The 18,503-nt window shown below is 45.4% G+C and overlaps 1 protein-coding gene across 4 annotated transcripts in view; it reads right to left on the bottom strand.

The window, feature by feature from the left end:
• Positions 1 to 18,503, bottom strand: part of SLC35F2 (solute carrier family 35 member F2) — a 49,364-nt gene that overhangs the window by 16,228 nt on the left and 14,633 nt on the right. For 2 of the 4 annotated variants that reach the window (XM_084784321.1, XM_084784323.1), the window contains exon 2: positions 1,592 to 1,767. In XM_084784321.1, the coding sequence (XP_084640447.1) occupies positions 1,592 to 1,767 (176 nt within the window). Of the gene's footprint in view, positions 1 to 1,591; positions 1,768 to 2,955; positions 3,058 to 11,061; positions 11,178 to 18,503 lie in introns of those variants that run through there. The other 2 variants (XM_084784322.1, XM_084784324.1) reach the window with 2 other exon arrangements.

The following is an 18,503-nucleotide window of genomic DNA, read 5'->3' as shown; positions in this document are numbered from 1 at the left end:
AACAATGTGTCCATCTGTGAACATGACTAAAGCCATTTCTGGCAAGCCACAGACTGGAAAAGAAACTGTTTTGACAAACTAATTGGTTATTGAGCCCCCTAGCATAAGTCTCTTTGAAGGAAACCCAGCAAGGTCCTTGTTTAGAATATGATGGACGTCCAAGTGAAATTCAAGCCAGTGATAAGCTTAAGAAAAGCCTTAGTGGCACCATTAACAAATGCTCTGCATGCACCACACTCACCACAGTTCTGTTGATTTAAATTAAAGAGGATTTACTCATCTCTGGATTCACAAGAGATGGCACATATGTTGGGGAGGCTTTGTGCTAATCTATAAAGACATAGCGGGGTGTGTGGTACAAGCCTTTAATCCTAGCACTCCAGTAGGTAGAAGAGGGCGGGTCTCTATGAGTTCAAAGCCAGCTTGGTCTACACAAAGGAGCTCCAAACCAGCCAAGGTGCATAGTTAAGACCCTGTCTCAGAAAACAGAAATGAAAGAGAAGGAAGGAAGGGAAGGAGGAAGGGAGGGAGGGAGGGAGAAACTGACTTCCTGAAGGCAAGGACATTCCAAGGAAAGCAGAGTCCAGAGCTATCACGAGTATGCTAGTTCTGCCCACCCCCGAAGTCTTGCCCTAGAGTTCTTGCCAACTACGGTACCCTGATGCATTTCTCCATTCTCACAAAAGCTTCTATTTTCCTACAGTGATAATAGTGGTAATAGGCAGCTCTGGTGGCTATAATCCCACCTACACAGGAAGCTGAGGCAAGAAGGTTAAAAGTTCAAGAACAACTTGCTAAGTTGTTTACAACAACTCTGTGAAGTTTTACACAGGGCTAGAGAGATGGCTCAGTGTTTAGCACTTGCTGTACAATCACGGGGATAAGAGGACGAGAAACGAGGGAGGGGTGTGAGGGTTGGAGCGGGAGGAGAGGAGGGAGGGGGCTGCCATCAGGCTGCAAAGGGAATTAAAAAAAGAAAAAGAGACCTCACAACCTATGGAAGAAGAAGCCAGCATTCTGCACATGTGCCTGTAACCCCAACTCCAAGGAAGGTGAAGTCAAGGGCATCTCTGGGGCTTGAAAATATAGTTCAGGGAGAGCTCCTGACTCAAAACAGGAGAGTATTGGAAGAAAACACCCAATGCTTTTTTCTAGCCTCTATGCATACCCCAGCACACATGCATATGTGGGCTCACATGAACATATACATACATGTAATAAATAAATAAATCTTAAAAGATAAAAAGAGAGGTTTGGGAACAACACTAAATGCAATCCCTAGTACCACACAAAAGAAAAAAAGAAGGAAGGAAGTTATTTATTAATCTTGCCACATGGGAACAACACTGATTCCCTTAAGGGGTAACAAGCATAGTAATGATTTTAAATGATAGAAATGAAGGTATTGAACCTTCTTAGTCAGTTTAGGTTGCATGTGCATGCACACACACACACACACACACACACACACACATACACACACACACACACCACATACACATGCAAAAAAGGTTTAGAAAGAAAGACAGACAGAATGAATGAATGAGTGCCACGGAAATGTATAGGCCGGATGACCTCACACTTGACATACCAGACTGAAATGCCAGCATCACTGTGTAGACCAGGAAGAGCAAGCAGTAGTTAATGAAACTCTGGAGCATGGGCGTGTTCACTTGGTGCTTTTCTGCCAAGTACTGGCTGGTGATGGCTGTACCACATATACACAAGGACAGCATCTGGCCCAGAGCGATGGTCTTCAAAATAGCCCTAGAAAATAAAGAAAGAACTCAGATTCACGTGGAAGAACCTGTAACTCTCGCGCGCGCGCGCGCACACATTTTTTGCTGTAAGCACAATATGAGTTATTGTAGAAATATGAATTATCCCATTTTATTCTGATAACTATTTTAAATAATTATTCCCTATTTCTTCATGCACGTGTGTAGGATGTGCATGTGTGATGTGTCTGTACGTATATGTGTGTTTGTACATTCCTCTGTGGAGGTCCGAGGACAACCTCTGAGTTCATCTTCCTGTTTCAGCTCTGTGAGAAACGGTTTGTCTGATTGGTTCACCGCTGTGCACTCTTCCAGCCTGCAAGCATCAGAGATTCCCCTGTCTCCAGCCCCCATCTCACTTCAGGGTCTGGGATTACAGATGTCCACGACCAGCTTTACATCGGTTCTGGAAATCTGAACTCACATGTTTACACTTGCATTAACAAGGACTTTCCCCGCTGAGTTTATTCATTTAATTTAGAGGCACAGTCGTGTGGCCCAGGCTGGGTTTGTACTTGTCATTCAGTGGATAATGACTTTGAACTCATGATCTTCCTGCCTCCACTCTCCTAGGGCCACGGTCATGTACTACCATACCCAGTTTATGACATGCTAGAGACTGAACCCAGAGCTGCATCCACCCTAGGCAAGCATGCTACCTACTAAAACATATCTCAACCCTCTTGATCTCATCTTATTGCTTATTTCATAAACAGAAAAGTTGAGTCAATATAGTTTGAAAGATTATATTTTTATTTTATTGTCTCATACCCCCATTTCCAAGAAGACTTACTCTTCCATTCACTGGTCATGCAGTAAAAGACTATTTTGTGCTGGGCATGGTGGCGCATGTCTTTAATCCCAGCACTCGGGAGGCAAAGACAGGTGGATCGCTGTGAGTTTGAGGCCAGCCTGGTCTACAAAGCGAGTCCCAGACAGCCAAGGCTACACAGAGAAACCCTGTCTTGGGAAAAAAAAAGGGGGGGGGGGCTGGAGAGATGGCTCAGTGGTTAAGGGCAGTTCAATTCCCAGCAACCACATGGCGGCTCACAACCATCTATAGTAAGATCTGGTGCCCTCTTCTGGCATGCAGGCAGAACATTGGTATACTTAATAAATAAATCTTAAAAAAGAAAAACAAAACAAACAAACAAACAAAGAAGATTATTTTATTTACTTTATTCTCCGTGTACTCCTGGTATGGGGTGGGAGTGTATCACACATGTGCTCCTTCACATACACCCAGAGAAGGCGGTTGGAGGAGGAAGGAAAAGAGAGTCTAAATAAATGTAAAAAAAAAAAAAATTTTTTTAAGTAGTTAAAAAAAAAAGGCAATGCTAGCAAAATGGCTCATCGTGTTAAAGGTGCTTGCTACCAAGCCTGCTGACTTGAGTGCAATTCTCAGGCCCCATGTGGTGGAAGGAGAAAACAGAGCCCTGAAAGTTGTCCTCTGATCTGCACATACATATCAGGACCATCATGCCCCTCCCCCCTACACACACACAATAAAGAAATAAATATTTTAAACAGAAGGATGCTGAGGCAGGAGGATCACAAGTTCAAAGACAGTTTAAGCTACAAGCTGAGTTCCAAGGTCAGCCTTGCTACATAGTGAGACCCTGTCTAAATAAATAAATAAATAAATAAATAAATAAAAAGGGAGGGAAAGTGGGGAAAGAGTTTGGGAAGCAAGCACCAGTTGAGGACACGGTGTGTGTTTTTTAAAGAGTCAAGAAAACTTAAACTTGTTTGGAAGGCAAGTAAAAGAGAGCAAGAATAAAACTTAAGATTGACAAGGAAGTCGGGAGGCAGAGGCAGCAGATTGCTGTGAGTTCGAGGCCAGCCTAGTCTACAAAGTGAGTCCAGGGCAGCCAAGGCTACACAGAGAAACCCTGTCTCAAAAAAAAAAAAAAAAAAAAAAAAAAAGATTGACAAGGAAGAAATTTAAGAGACACAGAAGGTAGTTCTTAAACTGTTTACTTGAAATGCCCTCTAAATCAATATTTTTCTGGGGGGGCAAGGGAGCAGAATTTGATAAAGGGTTTCACTCTGTAGCCCTAGCTGTTACTCTGTAGACCATGCTAGCCTGGCACCCAGAGATCTGCTTGCCTCTGCCTCCCGAGTGCTGAGATAAAGGCACATGCCAGCACACATGGCTTAAACCAATACTTCTTTTTTTTGAAATTTTTTATTAATTTATTCATATTACATCTCAATGGTTATCCCATCCCTTGTATCCTCCCATTCCTCCCTCCCTCCCATTTTCCCCTTATTCCCCTCCCCTATGACTGTGACTGAGGGGGATTTCCTCCCCCTGTATATGCTCATAGGGTACCAAGTTTCTTCTTGGTAACCTGCTATCCTTCCTCTGAGTGCCACCAGGTCTCCTCATCCAGGAGTCATGGGCAAATATGAGGCATCAGAGTACGTGTGAAAGTCAGATCCCACTCTCCACTCAAGTGTGGAGACTGTCCTGCCAATTGGCTAGATCTGGGTAGGGGTTTGAAGTTTACCACCTGTATTGTCCTTGGCTGATGCCATAGTTTGAGTGGGACCCCTGGGCCCAAATCTGCCTATCATAATGTTCTTCTTGTAGGTTTCTAGGACCCTCTGGATCCTTCTACTTTGCCATTCTCCCATGATTCTCCCGTCTAGAGTCCCAATAGGATGTTCTCCCCTCTGTCCTAGTTTTCTGGTAAGTGAAGACTTTCATGGGACAAACCAATACTTCTTAAATTTAGAAGAAATCATTGACATAAAATTTGAATTCACTATTAAATGAAGCTGAGCGTCAACCTAACATGCAGTCTTCCACCCTGGCTGCACACTAAGATTAACAGGAGAGCAGCTCAAGGAGCAAATCCCAGGTGTACTCCATAGCAGTCAAAACAATCAAACAGCACACTAATACCAAAGGCTTACATGCTTTTAAAAACTGCAACCATAGACATACTGTAAAACTATGGAAGGATTTTTAAATATTTTATTACATTTAGTGTGTGTGTGTGTATGTGTGTGGGTGGGTGTTGCACACGCTCACTTTAACTCCTGTCGGGGGCTCAGAGAGTAATTTGCAGGAATCAAGTCTTTTCTACCACATGGGTCTTGGAGACTGAACTCAAGTCACTCAGTTTGGCAGCTCCAAATGAGCCCTCTCACCAGCCCTTAAGATTTTTGGGTTTTTGTTTGTTTGTTTGTTTTGTTTTGTTTTAAATATTGACTGTTGGGTTCTGTGGGTGTGGCCCAGTAGTGCAGTGTTCAGGAGGTTCTGGTTTGGGAGGCAGTAACCCTTTCCTAACTGATCTCCTGAGGCACCTCTTCTCTCCCCGCCAACCAAACCCAGGCTCCACACTGCAGTCAGTCCCTTCCTAAATCCTGATCTAATGGAACCAGCTCCTGTCTAAAGCCTGAAGTGGCTTCCCCTCTGCCCTTACATGAGAGCCCAACTTAAAACAACTGTCTGATAAGGCCAGCACTGTCTGACCTGGCTCTGCGCCTGGCTCCAGTTAAATCTGGAAGTGTTCTTCTCCATAGCTTAGTTAATTGTCAGTTTGCCGTTTTTGTTTTTTCTCATCCTCGCCCCGCCCCCCTCCTACCCTCGCCATGCCTATGAGAAAGGGCTCGTGTACCCCAGGCAGGCCTCACACGCACAACAGCACAGGTTGCCCAGGAGTTTCTGATCCTCTCGCCTCTGTTCTCCAGCACCAGCAAAGCTGCATTCTATGCGGATCTGGGGATAGAACTCATGGATTCGGCAATGTTAAGCAAGCATTCTAGCAACTGAGCCACATCCCCAGCTTCAACTGCTGAAGTGTCCTACAGGACATTTGGCCTACTGTGTGTCTGCAGGGCATCGGTACTCAGCCTCTGGTGAGCCTGACATCTGCAGCAGGTCCTCAGTTGTGGGGAGATCTCTAAATGTACTAACCTTGCCTTCCAGCTTCTGCGGTTCTGCTTCTGGCTAACTGCTCTTGTTCACTGAAGTATGTCAAGCCAGGCCGTGGTTTTGTGCTCAAAAGCTCACCCAGGGAGAGGCTCGGGTGCTATGCTGCAATCCTGAACACCCAGTGTAGTTGCTGGCAGGCTTTCTATTGGCTTAAAGCCATGTCTGAGCAGTCTTCTCTGATGAATACCCCCACAAGATATGACTGTTTTCCAGGCATTTTTACCTCCACAGGCCAAGGCCTGAGCAAGACCCAAGGAACCCCGCCTCTCTCCTCTCTCCCTTTCCCCCTCTTCCTCCCCCCCTTCCCTACCCTGTCTCCCTTCCCCATCCCCCTCAGGAGCTTGGCTCAGAGAGGGACCATGGCTTGCACTGGCTGGGGCTGAGTAGACCCTCCCCAGATAAAAGCAACTGTGGTAGCATCAGGTGAAACTCAAATCCCCTTAGGTCTTACTGTCCCTTCTAGAGTACCACCACCAAGCGAGGTCATCCCATCAGCTAATGTCTTCTCAAATCTGCATCTTCTCTTCGCTCTTTCTGGCCTTCCTCCACCACCAGGGTTCTATAGCACAGCTTATAGTAGAAGAACTCTCCTTCGAAGTCCTACGCAAGTCTGGCCTCTCTCCACCCATTACGCCCCTTCCTTGAGCAAAACCAGCAAGTTGGTATTCACAGTAGAAAGCACAGAAAAGCCAACCAAGCCCTGAGAAGCTAACCAAACCCGGACTGTGGTCCACATCCCATAACGAACTTGAAAGCAATGACAAATGTAAACTAAGTGGGACTAAGGAATGTGGAGAAATTGAGCCCTGTTCACAAATTAGCAGAATCCCTCCAGTTAACTCATTTTTGTAGTCTACAACAGCACAATTAAGCAAATTATCCTCCGAACCATGAAATATACCTGAGAGAGAGAGAGAGAGAAGAGAGATCCAGACTGAATGTGGAGACTTAAAGTTATAGCAATGCACTTTTCCTGGCTCCAAACCCTAATGATCTCATCTCTAATGGAAGTTGGGGGAGGCAGGCTGGAAGGAGGTGGTGGTTTAAGAAAGGGAAATCCACACTGAAGGCTCAGAGCAGTCTCAGGCCCTGCATGCGTATCTGCCTTATACCAAAGGGGCTGCAGATAAATTCTGAGTAGACCAACTCCACACTATACAAAACACTCCCCTGCTAAGGGAGGTTTCTGGAAACAATACGCATCCTACTGTGAACTATATCCTGTCAGTCTTTTCGAACAGAACCTCCACTGAAGTGAACTTCAAAGAGCCGGATGTCCCTAGGCTGCAAGGCGGACTCCCCAGGTTCTCGCTGTGGGAGCAGGGACAGGAGCTCCTGTGGGCAGTGGGCAGGATGTGAAGGCAGGAAGTAGGCTGGCTATATTACGCCCCACCACAATACTGCTTGCATAGTTCTATAAATTTCAGGACTTAGAAGATGAAAGAAGGAAGGGCACTTTCTTTCCCCATCTTCTTTCTTCCAGAACAATGTAAAGCACCTAGCTCTGTAGCTCTTCTACTCCAAAACACTAAAATGTAGTTGTGCATTGCTTACAAATAAAATATTGTCTCTCATTCACTCAGTAAGAATTTTAAAGTTTTTTAACATATATTAACCGCACATAACACTGGGTTTCATAATATATTTCTATAGTTATCCCCGTTACCCTCTTAACCTCTTCCTCCTCCTAATTAGTCACCTCTTTCATGCTCGCGCGCGCGTGTGTGTGTGTGTGTGTGTGTGTGTGTGTGTGCGCGCGCACACGGGATGAAACATTTCTCCCTTCCCTATCTACAGTTCCCTAAGGAAGGGCAGGCTTCAGAGTGCCTTCCCACTTCCGCGCTATCCTGTTGAGAGGCCCAGTCATGTTCAGGCCTTGTGCAGTTAACCATGGCTGCAGGGAGTTCAAGTGTGTAAGAGGCACGTTATGCCTGGACCACAACATCCCCCAGCACTTTGCCCCGTCCTCCAGCTATTAACATCCCCTCTGCCTCACTCAGGACATTTGTCAATCAACTCTGGATGTTATTATGTACCAAGCCCAAGGATTATAGATTTTTTTTTTTTGCATTATACATATTTTCTGGTCGAGACTTTTGGCTGAAGCCCCTCAGCTGTAGTCTCCAAGAGCAGGACGCTGTAGCCTTTGTGGTCAGCACAATGTCCGCTCCATGGAAGGGGCCGAAGGACTGCTCGCCAATGTTGAGTATCCCTAAGCGTATGTCTCTGTAAAAGTCTAGACCAATCACCAAGGGCCAGGAGTTCCCAAAGGAAGAGAAGACGGGCTACTTCCTGAGAAACCTCAAGGGAAACTCAGGAAAGGCCACCACTTAGCTTTGTGCCTAATTCAAACACAAATTTCACACAGTATACTAGGAGACAGCTACGCTGACCACCACCATTGTCTCTAGCTCTTCCTTAGTGGAGCTTCAAGTTAGGTCAGATGTCCTTTACTTAGATGTACATTTCAAAATCATCAGGGACGAAAAAAAATAAGTGAGAATATAGCCAAACACTCAGCTTATGCCAACTTAATCAGATCCTAGGGAGGTAGAATCTAAACATCTGTGGGTTTTATTTAAGCATCTCCTAGTATCAGATGCAATGAGAAAGGCAACTGCTCAGTTATTCTCTCCTTTCTGTTTGATTTTTTTTTTTAAAGAGATCCAAATGAATAATAAAACGCATCACTTGACTGTGATCCAGGCTGCCCTCTTCTTGATGTCGCCATAAATATGTGGTGCTGGGTTGCTCCTTGTCAGCTGAAGGCAAAGTTTTAGGATTAAAATCTGAAAGATATCTATGGAGCGTAGTTTCTTTGGGAAGATTCAAAAACCTACCTTTCCTTCCACCTGTAAACACCTCATGGTGAACAATAATTTTCTATATATTTATAGGAACAAGAGCCTGAAGAGAAATATTCATTTAGGCCAAGTCCTCACATTTACACACAGACCCACCCAGTTCTGTTTCTAGAGCATTTTAGTTATATTATAAACAAACTCAATCAATCCACGTAGATTTTCTCTTCACAGCATGATGGTCGGTCTTCATTGCCAATACAAATGAATTTAGGATTATCGTGAAAACACACCTTTGAGTGTGTATCTGAGGGTTTTCCAGAAGGGTTTAGTGGAAGAAGGAAGATCAACTCTGAATGCAGACAGCACCATCTCACAGACTGAATGAAAGGGAGCCGGTGAGCAGAAAGCCAGTGCTCATGGCTCTGCTTCCTAACTCTAGGCACCGTGTGACCAGCGGCCTCCAGCTCTTGCCGCCATGCCTGTCCTGCCCTGACACCCTCAAACTGTGCACCAAGGGAACTTCCTTGGGGGGTTCTTGTCAGGCGTTTCATTACAGTAACAAGAGAAGTAACCAACACAAAACACTGAACAGTAACCCAGGTAGCTGTTTTATTTTCATGAAAGCTCAGCTACGGTGTTGATGAGTGCACCCCTACCTTGGTACTCCTTTATTTTTTTTTAATTTTTTATTAATTTATTCTTGTTACATCTCAATGGTTCTCCCATCCCTTGTAGCCTCCCATTCCTCCCTCCCTCCCATTTTCCCCTTACTCCCCTCCCCTATGACTGTGACTGAGGGGGATTTCCTCCCCCTGTATATGCTCATAGGGTATCAAGTCTCTTCTTGGTAACCTGCTATACTCCTTGATTTTTAATGGGATATAAACCACCTAACACTTTTGAAATTGCCAGAGCCCTGAGAATTCAATATTTCAAAGGAGCTAAATGCTAAGGTCCACTGAAAAGAACAAAGGATGTTGGGAAAATGGCTAATTTCAGAACTTGGGTAGGAAGTTAGCAAAACAAGTCTGGGCCATCTTTCTGGTTTTTATTTTTTAATTATTATTTGAATTTGTAATAAAGGAGGTATTGTGTTGTAGTTAAATTACCAATATTATCTGTATTCTGTATTAGCACTATGCCTGGCTAGCGATTATCTGAGCCAACTCTCCATCCATGCCTGCCATATGTTTCTCTTCCATCTAACCCATGGCAGCCTTCTTCTTTCTCCTTTCTGGACCCTCTCCTCTGGTCGCTTTTCTTCTCCCTCTTCCCAGAATTCCTATATATCTCGCTCTCTCTTTAAGCCTGGGAACCTTAGCCACACCTCTATCTCCTCTGCCCTGCACAGGTGGGATGGCTTTTTATTAATCAAAAGGTTTGTGGGCGGGGGCAGGGGGCACGTCTTTAATCCCAGCACTTGGGAGGCAGAGGCAGGTGGATCTCCGTGAGTTCGAGGCCAGCCTGGACTACAGAGCTAGTTCCAGGACAGCCAGAGCTGTTATACAGAGAAACCCTGTCTCGAAAAAACAAAACAAAACAAACAAACAAACAAACAAAAACAAAAGGTGGGTCACAGAGACAGCAAGCAGTAATTAGCATCAAAATACATTAGACCATCCCCCAACAGTATTCAGGGATGGAGAGGAGACACTTGAGTCAGAACTCAAGACAGAGAAGAGAAACATTAAATTAAATCAACAAGTGGAGGAGTTAGGGAGAACCCATCTTTAAACATCAAATCAAGAAATCTGGGGGAAAGCAAAGGATTAGAGAGAGAAGAACCGGACACCTGTCTAGTCTGTCCTCCTCAGGGTGGGGAGTGACCCTGCTCCTGGGCCAGTAGGACAGAGCCGCAGGCGCTCCCAAACCCTCCTGAAGGAGGCCTGAGCGAAACAGATAGGTCACAGAAGTGAGGGGGTGGTCCAAAGAAAGGAGGGGCCAGCAGGGACCACTGATACAGATTCTCCACTAGCTAGAGGTGGGCAGGGAGGAGACACAGCTCAAATACTCAGCAGCCCGAAAAAGAATATGTCGAGAAACAGGAAGAGGGAATCTTGCCAGATGGAGACTGGGTGACCTTGTCCCAGATCCGCACCTGCTCCCCTTCGGAAAGGTTCATGGGCACTGAACACGGTGGTGAGAAGGAAAAAAAAAAAAAAAGCCAAAGGGAAAAGCATCAACAACAACCGAGAAGTGAAAGCCCCGCCCCCACAACGGGTACCACCGAATGGCTGGAAACCACCACCCACCCCACCCCCTTGCTCTCTAGAGCTGGTTGTTGGCCCTGATGGCGGGGTGGAGTCTTCTATATGGGATCCTGGGGCTTTTGGCTCCCTTGCGAATAAAGCCAGACAACCTTCTCCCAGCTGATGCCAGCTTCACACACTGGGCACTCTTGCCGGTTTGGCCGTGACTCGAGCCACTCTGAACACTGAACCAACAATGCAGGTGGCCACACCCACTGACCACAACTTTGTGAGTGGTCTCCTGACATATATTATAATCGAAGGTCGCTCCCTCCCCACCCTACTTGCGGTTAGGCTCTTGGGGGTGGGGGGTGGCATGCTCCTTCTCTACTGCTGCCATGGCTGGTTCTGCTTCGCCCCCATGTACTCCTCAGTATCCCCAGACACAGACACACACATATACACTCATGTCTGGGCCATCTTATCAGAGCAAAACACAGGCGATCTGAGAAGCAGCTGACAGAGCAAAAACATCTTGTTATAGTAAGGATGCCACAGTGGGCCAAAACACATATAGGTACAATACAGATGCCTCAGTGGGTCGAGTCTCATATAGGTAAAGGAAGGATGCTCCACTGAGCTGAGACATAAATTCTTGAAGTTGGGGCTTAGCAGCAGCAGCACCTTTTAAAGGGGCACTCCTTGACCCTGGAAAGACTCATTACATAAAAACTAGTAAATGAGGGGAACTGGAGAGATGGCTCAGTGGTTAAGAGCACTGGTTGCTCTTCTAGAAGTCCTGAGTTTAATTCCCAGCAACCACATGGTGGCTCACAACCATCTATAATGTGATCTGATGCCCTCTTCTGGTACAGGTGCACACGCAGGCAGAACGTTGTATACATAATAATGAATAATTTTTTTAAAAGAGTAAACTAGAGAAAGCAAGAAATATCACCCTGCCTTTTCTATCCACCAATCAAAGGATTGGTGAAGAAGAGTTTGTAGAAACTCTGGAAAATTAAGAAAGATGAAATAACATAGACACGATCACTTTGTTGGCGGCCCCTTCGAGGAGCCCCACGCATCTCTCTGCTGTGTCTTACTTTCTTCCCAAACACCTGTCTTTCTCTTTCTTCCTGTGCTTAAAAACGCCTCTTCTTAAACTCCACCTCTGCTTCTCATTGACTCGTCCTAAAACTATTTTCTGCCACAAAGTCAAGAGTCAGGGTTCATAAAAGATAAGAAAATCTCAGCTGCTGCTTCAGCCGAGTGGTGTTTCCACCCCACAGCCCATGACTGCAAGAGTAGAAGAAACGACTCATGAGGTAGAGCTTTATTCTGTGACTCTGGACCTGCCATGTGGGCTGCACATCTTCTCTTTCTTTATAGTGGTTTTACAGGCTAGCTGCTAGGAATCTGAACCCTGGTCTTCCTGCTTGCACAGCAATGATTAAGCTGAGCCACCTCTTTAGTCCTCCACCCCCAACCCCAACCCCAGTGACTTGTGTTACGCTCTCCAATGACCCAGAGGGATCTTAACAATATGTCGCTCTGAAAACAAAGGCAAATGGAGATAGAGCGCCCCCTCCCCCAACTCGTGGTATTGACCACACAGCAGTGGAGGACAGAGATTACAGGAAATGTGGTGAGTGTGCTCAAAGAAGTGGGCAGCTAGGACGGGATTTTATGGAAGACTTTGGGGATGGTATTTCACAGACTCAAAGAATAAAAAGTTATTTAGGCCAAAAGAAGAGCTATGGGGGATGGGGACGTAGGTCAGACGACGTCATGTAGGTCAGGGCATAAGAATCCGGAGCTCAATCCCCAAAAGACATATAAAAAGTTGGGCATGGTGACACACATTTGAAATCCCAACACAAGGAAGGCAAAGGCAAGCCGATCCCTGGGGCTGGCCTCGCCGAATCAGTGAGCCCTAGGTCAAAGTGAGAGACAGTTGTTCAAAGAGATGGATAGGTGCCAGAGATGGCTTAGTGTTTAAGAGTACTTGCTGGGCCGGGTAATGGCGACACAAGCCTTTCTTTAATCCCAGTACTTAGGAGGCAGAGGCAGGTGGATCTCTGTGAGTTTGAGGCCAGCCTGGTCTACAGAGTGAGTTCCAGGACAGCCAGGGCTATGCAGAGAGACTCTGTCTCGAAAAACACAAAACAAAAAAGAACCTTGAACTGGAAGCATTGTCGTGGATTATTATCCGGGAAGGCCCAGCAAGGAAGAACCTTCCTCAACTCTAGTCAGACACTGTAGAGGGATTTTAACTCAGGAATAGGGCTACTCTGGCTGGAACACAGACATACCCTTGGTACACATCTTTAATCCAAAACAATGAAGGTAAAGTTAGTTTCTAGAAGGAAGCAGCCATGTTTGGAAGTGATGTCTCATTGAGGGGCTAACAGAGTGACAAATCAGAGAAAGAGTTGGCACATAGGATATGCCCAACTTTCACAAGGAGAGAGAGAGAGAGGAAAGAGAAGCTACCTGAGAGGACGGCACAGGGAGAGGAAGGAGGCAGTTTTACTTGGAGAGTTTTACAGAGACAGACTGAAGACAGAACAAGCTAGACACAGGTGAAGGCAGAAGGAACAGCCAGAAGATTAGAACAGACTGCTAGATGAGGCCAAGCAGAGCAATTCATTCAGAAGCTGAGAGAAGCCAGTTTGAATCAGTCAGCTTGGAGAGGCGTTTGAGCCAGAACAGCTGAGTTGAATTAGCCAGCCAGGGTTCAGAAAGAGCTAGAAAGGGTGAGCTTACCCAGCAGTAAGTCTCAGAGGCTCAAAATATTCTAGGTAGACTGTATAGAGGCTAGAAATTTCCTAGGCTAGAAGCATTCTAGGCCTAGATCAGCAGACAGAGGGAGTAAGCCTTGGATATGACAACTTTATCAGCCAAATAAAAGATACTTTTATAAGACACACAACTACAGAAGGATCAGAGACTCTGGCTTTGAATATGAGAAGGGTAAGGAGACAAGAAATGCTGATGGCATCTAGAAGCTGGAAACAAAGGACTTGATTCCCAGCTAGAGCTTCCGAAAGGACACAGCTCTACCAATACTAATCTTGGCCCAATAAGACTTCCATCAGTTGGCCTTCTGAGCCACTGAACTGAAAGATAATAAAGTAGTGTTGGTTTGCCCATTAAACTTAGTGAAGATGAAATAACAGAGACATGATGACTTTATAAGCCATAACTTTAAAGCATGGCTATAGGCTAGGCATGATGGCACATGCCTTTAATGCCAGCACTTGAGAGGCAGAGGCAAGTAATTTGTTTGGATAGCAGCAGATTAACTAACAGACAAAACCAGCTATCCATGAGCTACTTGGAAACAGTAGTTCATACTGTTAAGAGTCATACTGTTAGAACTACTTTCATTCCTCTTAGTAAATTTGCTTAGGAGAAAGATAATCAGATCAAATAAAGAGTCTATTAAATAGCTACAGGCAAAGTCAATCAGGAGCCACTTTGGATTAAAACATTCACTGCTTGGGGTGGGGGGAGGGGGGAGGAGTGGAATAAAAGCCAGGCCCTCAAGCTAAAAATAATAAAATAGTTTTACACAAACAAAATTAAACCTGTAACTGTGGTGACTTCTTCTTACACAATAAGTTCTGTGTGTGCCTTAGGTAGCCAAAAATATAGAAGGCAAGTTAGTATTTTCTCTGCCACATGGTGGACACACCAGCCACCATACAGAACTCCCACATATATTAACTTGCTGGATTTTCATATAACAGGAATAATAGATAGTATCTTTGCAAAGCTTATGCCATCTAACCAAGTGCATATGTCAGGTCAAAATAGGAACACTAGACAAGGCCAGTGATGTTGGGGCTGGCTGACTCTTTTCCATTCTGCAGGGCTCAGTCAATGAAATAATGGAGAAGTAAGAAGTAAGAAAAGAGATGGGGGCTGGCAAGATGATTTTTGGGGGTAAAGGCATTTGCTGCTAAGCCCTGAGATCCATCTCCGGGACCTACATGGTTGAAGGAGAAAACTGACTATCTTGGCTTGTCCTCTGGCTTTCACACACGCAGTGTGCCATACACACACACACACACACACACACACACACACACACACACACACACACTTAATTACTAAAAGAGAAAAATAAAAAGGAAAAATGCCCAGTACCAGCAATGTCAACCTACAAATTCCTACTTCATTCTGGCTATAAAACTTGCAATCTTGTTTTCTACATGGTGAGGTCACACATACCGCATTCGTTTTACAGGGTCTAGAAACGCAGACATTGCCGTGGGCATTCTGATCGCGCCCCTCCCCCCATGTCCACAGTCCCATTTAACATCGAGTGACAACAGAATGGTAAGGATTATGACCTCTGCAACTGACTGACCACACAGCACTAGTCTAAGAATTTCCTAGCATCATTTTTGACCCCACAACCTACTGACGAAGGCGCCGTTACTGCTCCTACTTATTGATAAAGATGCAGAGATGTGAAGTGACACTGAAAAAGCACTGGCTCTGTCTCTAAGGACCCAAAAAGGAAAATTAACAATAAGCTTCACACTCTAACCGATGTGAGGTGACGTAATGAAAACACCCATGGGCCAGGTATCACGTTAAGCACCCCCGGGCATCAACAAATGCTACCAAAACTATTGCAAGCTAAAGACTACAGGGCAGTTACACATAGACGAGAGACTGAGTTTCAGCCATTCTGAGAAACAATGTGCCTAAGCCGGAATTAAGTCTGTTTTCCGATCCCTTGATAATTATAATAAAAGGTGATATTGAGGATTATGGTGCCTCACAAAGGCCAGCTGTGATGGATTGCCTCACACCTCTAACAACAGGCTTTGATGGATAACCACTGAGGACATGTTTGACAGGCATGCTTTGGTAGAAAATAAGGGAGAAGATATTTTTTTTAAAAAAATCGATCCTGAAAAGAGCTGCGCAGGATTAACCTGGGGTGACATCTACAGTGCTGTTTCAATCCTGACCTGCAAGAGTTTCCAGCTCAGAGACAATCCTCAAGGCTGCCTCTGCCCACCACCTGGCAGAACTGAAGGCAGAAAAACCCTGTTCTTTTTTTTTTTTTTTTTTTTTTTGGTTTTTTTTTTGGTTTTTTCGAGACAGGGTTTCTCTGTGTAGCCTTAGCTGTCCTGGACTCACTTTGTAGACCAGGCTGGCCTCGAACTCACAGCGATCCGCCTGCCTCTGCCTCCCGAGTGCTGGGATTAAAGGCGTGCGCCACCACCACCCGGCTCCCTGTTCTTAATAGGCAGCCAGGAGGCCACCTCCCATAAAAGTGTAGTTCTTAATGCTGCCTGCAAGGCAAGGCTTAATAAAAAATTTTGAAAGGTTACTTTTTTTTCTTTATTGCTTTCCTCTCTCTCTCTCTCTCTCTCTCTCTCTCTCTCTCTCTCTCTCTCTCTCTTTGTTTTTCCTTTTCTTTTTAAGACAAGGATTCTCTGTGTAGCCTCGGCTGTTCTGGACTCACTTTGTAGACCAGGCTGTCCTCAAACTCACAGAGATCTATCTGCCTGCCTGCTTCTGCCTCTGGAGTGCTGGGGTTGCAGGCATATGCCACCTCTCCCGGAGAAAGATTCTTTTTTTTTTTTTTTTTTTTTTTTTAACATCTAATTTGACCTGCTTGTAGATTAGCAAAACAAAAGTCATTTTTTTTCCTCCAATTGTGTGGTGTGGTTTACACTGTAGAATGCAGTCTTCAAATGAAGACAATCATCTGGCCTGAAGTTAGAAGCAAGACGCCCACAGCGAAGGTGGGGCAGCCAGCAGGAGCCCTAGTGTGGTTTGGCTCCCATCACCTCTACGGCCTCACTGTGGTTTGGCAACAGGGTCCTCCTTGACTCTGCAAAGCAGTCCATCCTTTCTCCCATGCCAGGGAGAGTGGATTTCCCTACGAGCCCTCCTGCCACACTCATCAAATGCCAGCCGGGCGTCTGAGGACAGCAAAAGTAAGAACCAAACCCCAGAGCTCCCGGGGACATGGTCCAGTGAGGGAACTGGGAAGTGCTGGGGAGAGTTCCTGTGAGTCACTGGGTCCTTTCCAGCCTTTCAACACCCACCAGCTTCAAACTGGCCGAACTCAGCTCACATTCCTCCCTTCAGTCAGGGTTAGCCGGCACTGGTTGCAGCCAGCCCACTCCCCCTCAGTGCTCTCAAACTTTTTAAGCGACCTATTACCAGACAGGAAGGAAAAGAGCATCAATGGAAAGCTGATGCATGAGCGTGTACACACACACACACACACACACACACACACACACACACACACAAGCTTTCCAGTCAGGAAAGCTCAACAACACACAGAATGCATTATGTCAGGGCTAAAAAACACAGCACACCCGTGATGACCGGACTTGGGACTCCATTACACACAATATAGCAAGCCAGGCATCCTGCAAGTGCCTGTAACTCCAGCTCCAAGGCTTCTTTGGTCCTCTGCATGTGCACACGCGCGCGCGCACACACACACACACACCCCACATGCATGTGCATATATGTTCACAGACAACATGCATTAATAAAATAAAGATGTAAGTGCATATGCTATAGCACCCAGCTTAGTATAAGAATGGGATTAGAAGCTAAATAAGAATACTGTCCAAAAAATAAGAAAAGCACCACACTCTACAGATGTAGAGATCCAGACAGAAACTAAACACATCCAGAGTCCACCTCATAAGCCAGGCAGAGTCTCACTCTTGTAATCCCAGTCTTTGGCAGGAGAATTGCTGTGATCTTGTAGCTAGCCTGGCCTACATATCAAATTCCAGGATACCCTGGGCTAAAAAGTGAGGCCCTTTTTATTTTACTTTTTTAATGATTTATTTATTTTTATTTTATGTGCATTGGTGTTTTGCCTGCATGTATGCATGTCTGTGTGAGGGTGACATATCTTGGAGTTAGACAATTGTGAGCTGCATGTGGATCCTCTGGAAGAGCTCCCAACCGCTGAGCCACCTCTCCAGCCAGAGACCCTTTTTCTTTTATTCTCAAATAAAAAGACTCAGTCTGAGGAAATGGTTCAGGCAGCTTGATAAAGTGTTTTACCTTGTAAACGTGAGTTCAAGCCTCAAAAACCATATTAAAACAAAACAAAGCAAAAAAATAACCTAAGGCCAGATACAGTGGCTCATGCTGGTGCTGGGGAGGTGGAAAACAGGGCAGATCCCAGGGCTCCGTGCCCACTAGTCTAGCCTACTTACTGGATTCCAAGCCTCCAAATGCACAGCAGACAGACAGACAGACAGACAGACAGACAGACACACACACACACACACACACACACACACACACACACACACACTCGAATCTCATTAGTAATCAAATCCATGTGAATTAAGAGACTTATATTTCTTGGCTGCTGAAAATGCCAAGTTTGCCAACGTCAAGTGTTAGAAAGACTTCATCCCACAAGCTGTCTCACCTGTGGCTGGTGGCATGGAACTCAGACAAGTTTGGAAAGCAGTTTGATACTGTTTCATAAAGTTCAAGTCACACAGCCTGCAAACCAGCAACTTCTTTCCTAGATGAGTGTATGCAAAGCTATGGAGCTTTTACCATGTGATCAGCAGGAAAGACTTGGTTTGTTCCATAGCTCTGGAGATCAAACTCAGGACCTGGTGCATACTAGGCTGGGATCTGCCACTGAGCTATACCTTTCTATAGGGACATGCAGAAGAGTATTCCTAGAAGCCCTACCCACAAGAACAAAAACCTCAGAAAATACCCCCCCCCAAAAAAAAACTACTGATAGAGTGAATGCAAG

The sequence above is a fragment of the Acomys minous genome, assembly GCF_964271855.1.
Source record: "Acomys minous genome assembly, chromosome: 5".
Taxonomy (NCBI): Eukaryota; Metazoa; Chordata; class Mammalia; order Rodentia; family Muridae; genus Acomys; species Acomys minous.
Note: the sequence above shows the minus strand (reverse complement) of the source record. Positions and strands in the feature narration are given on the sequence as shown.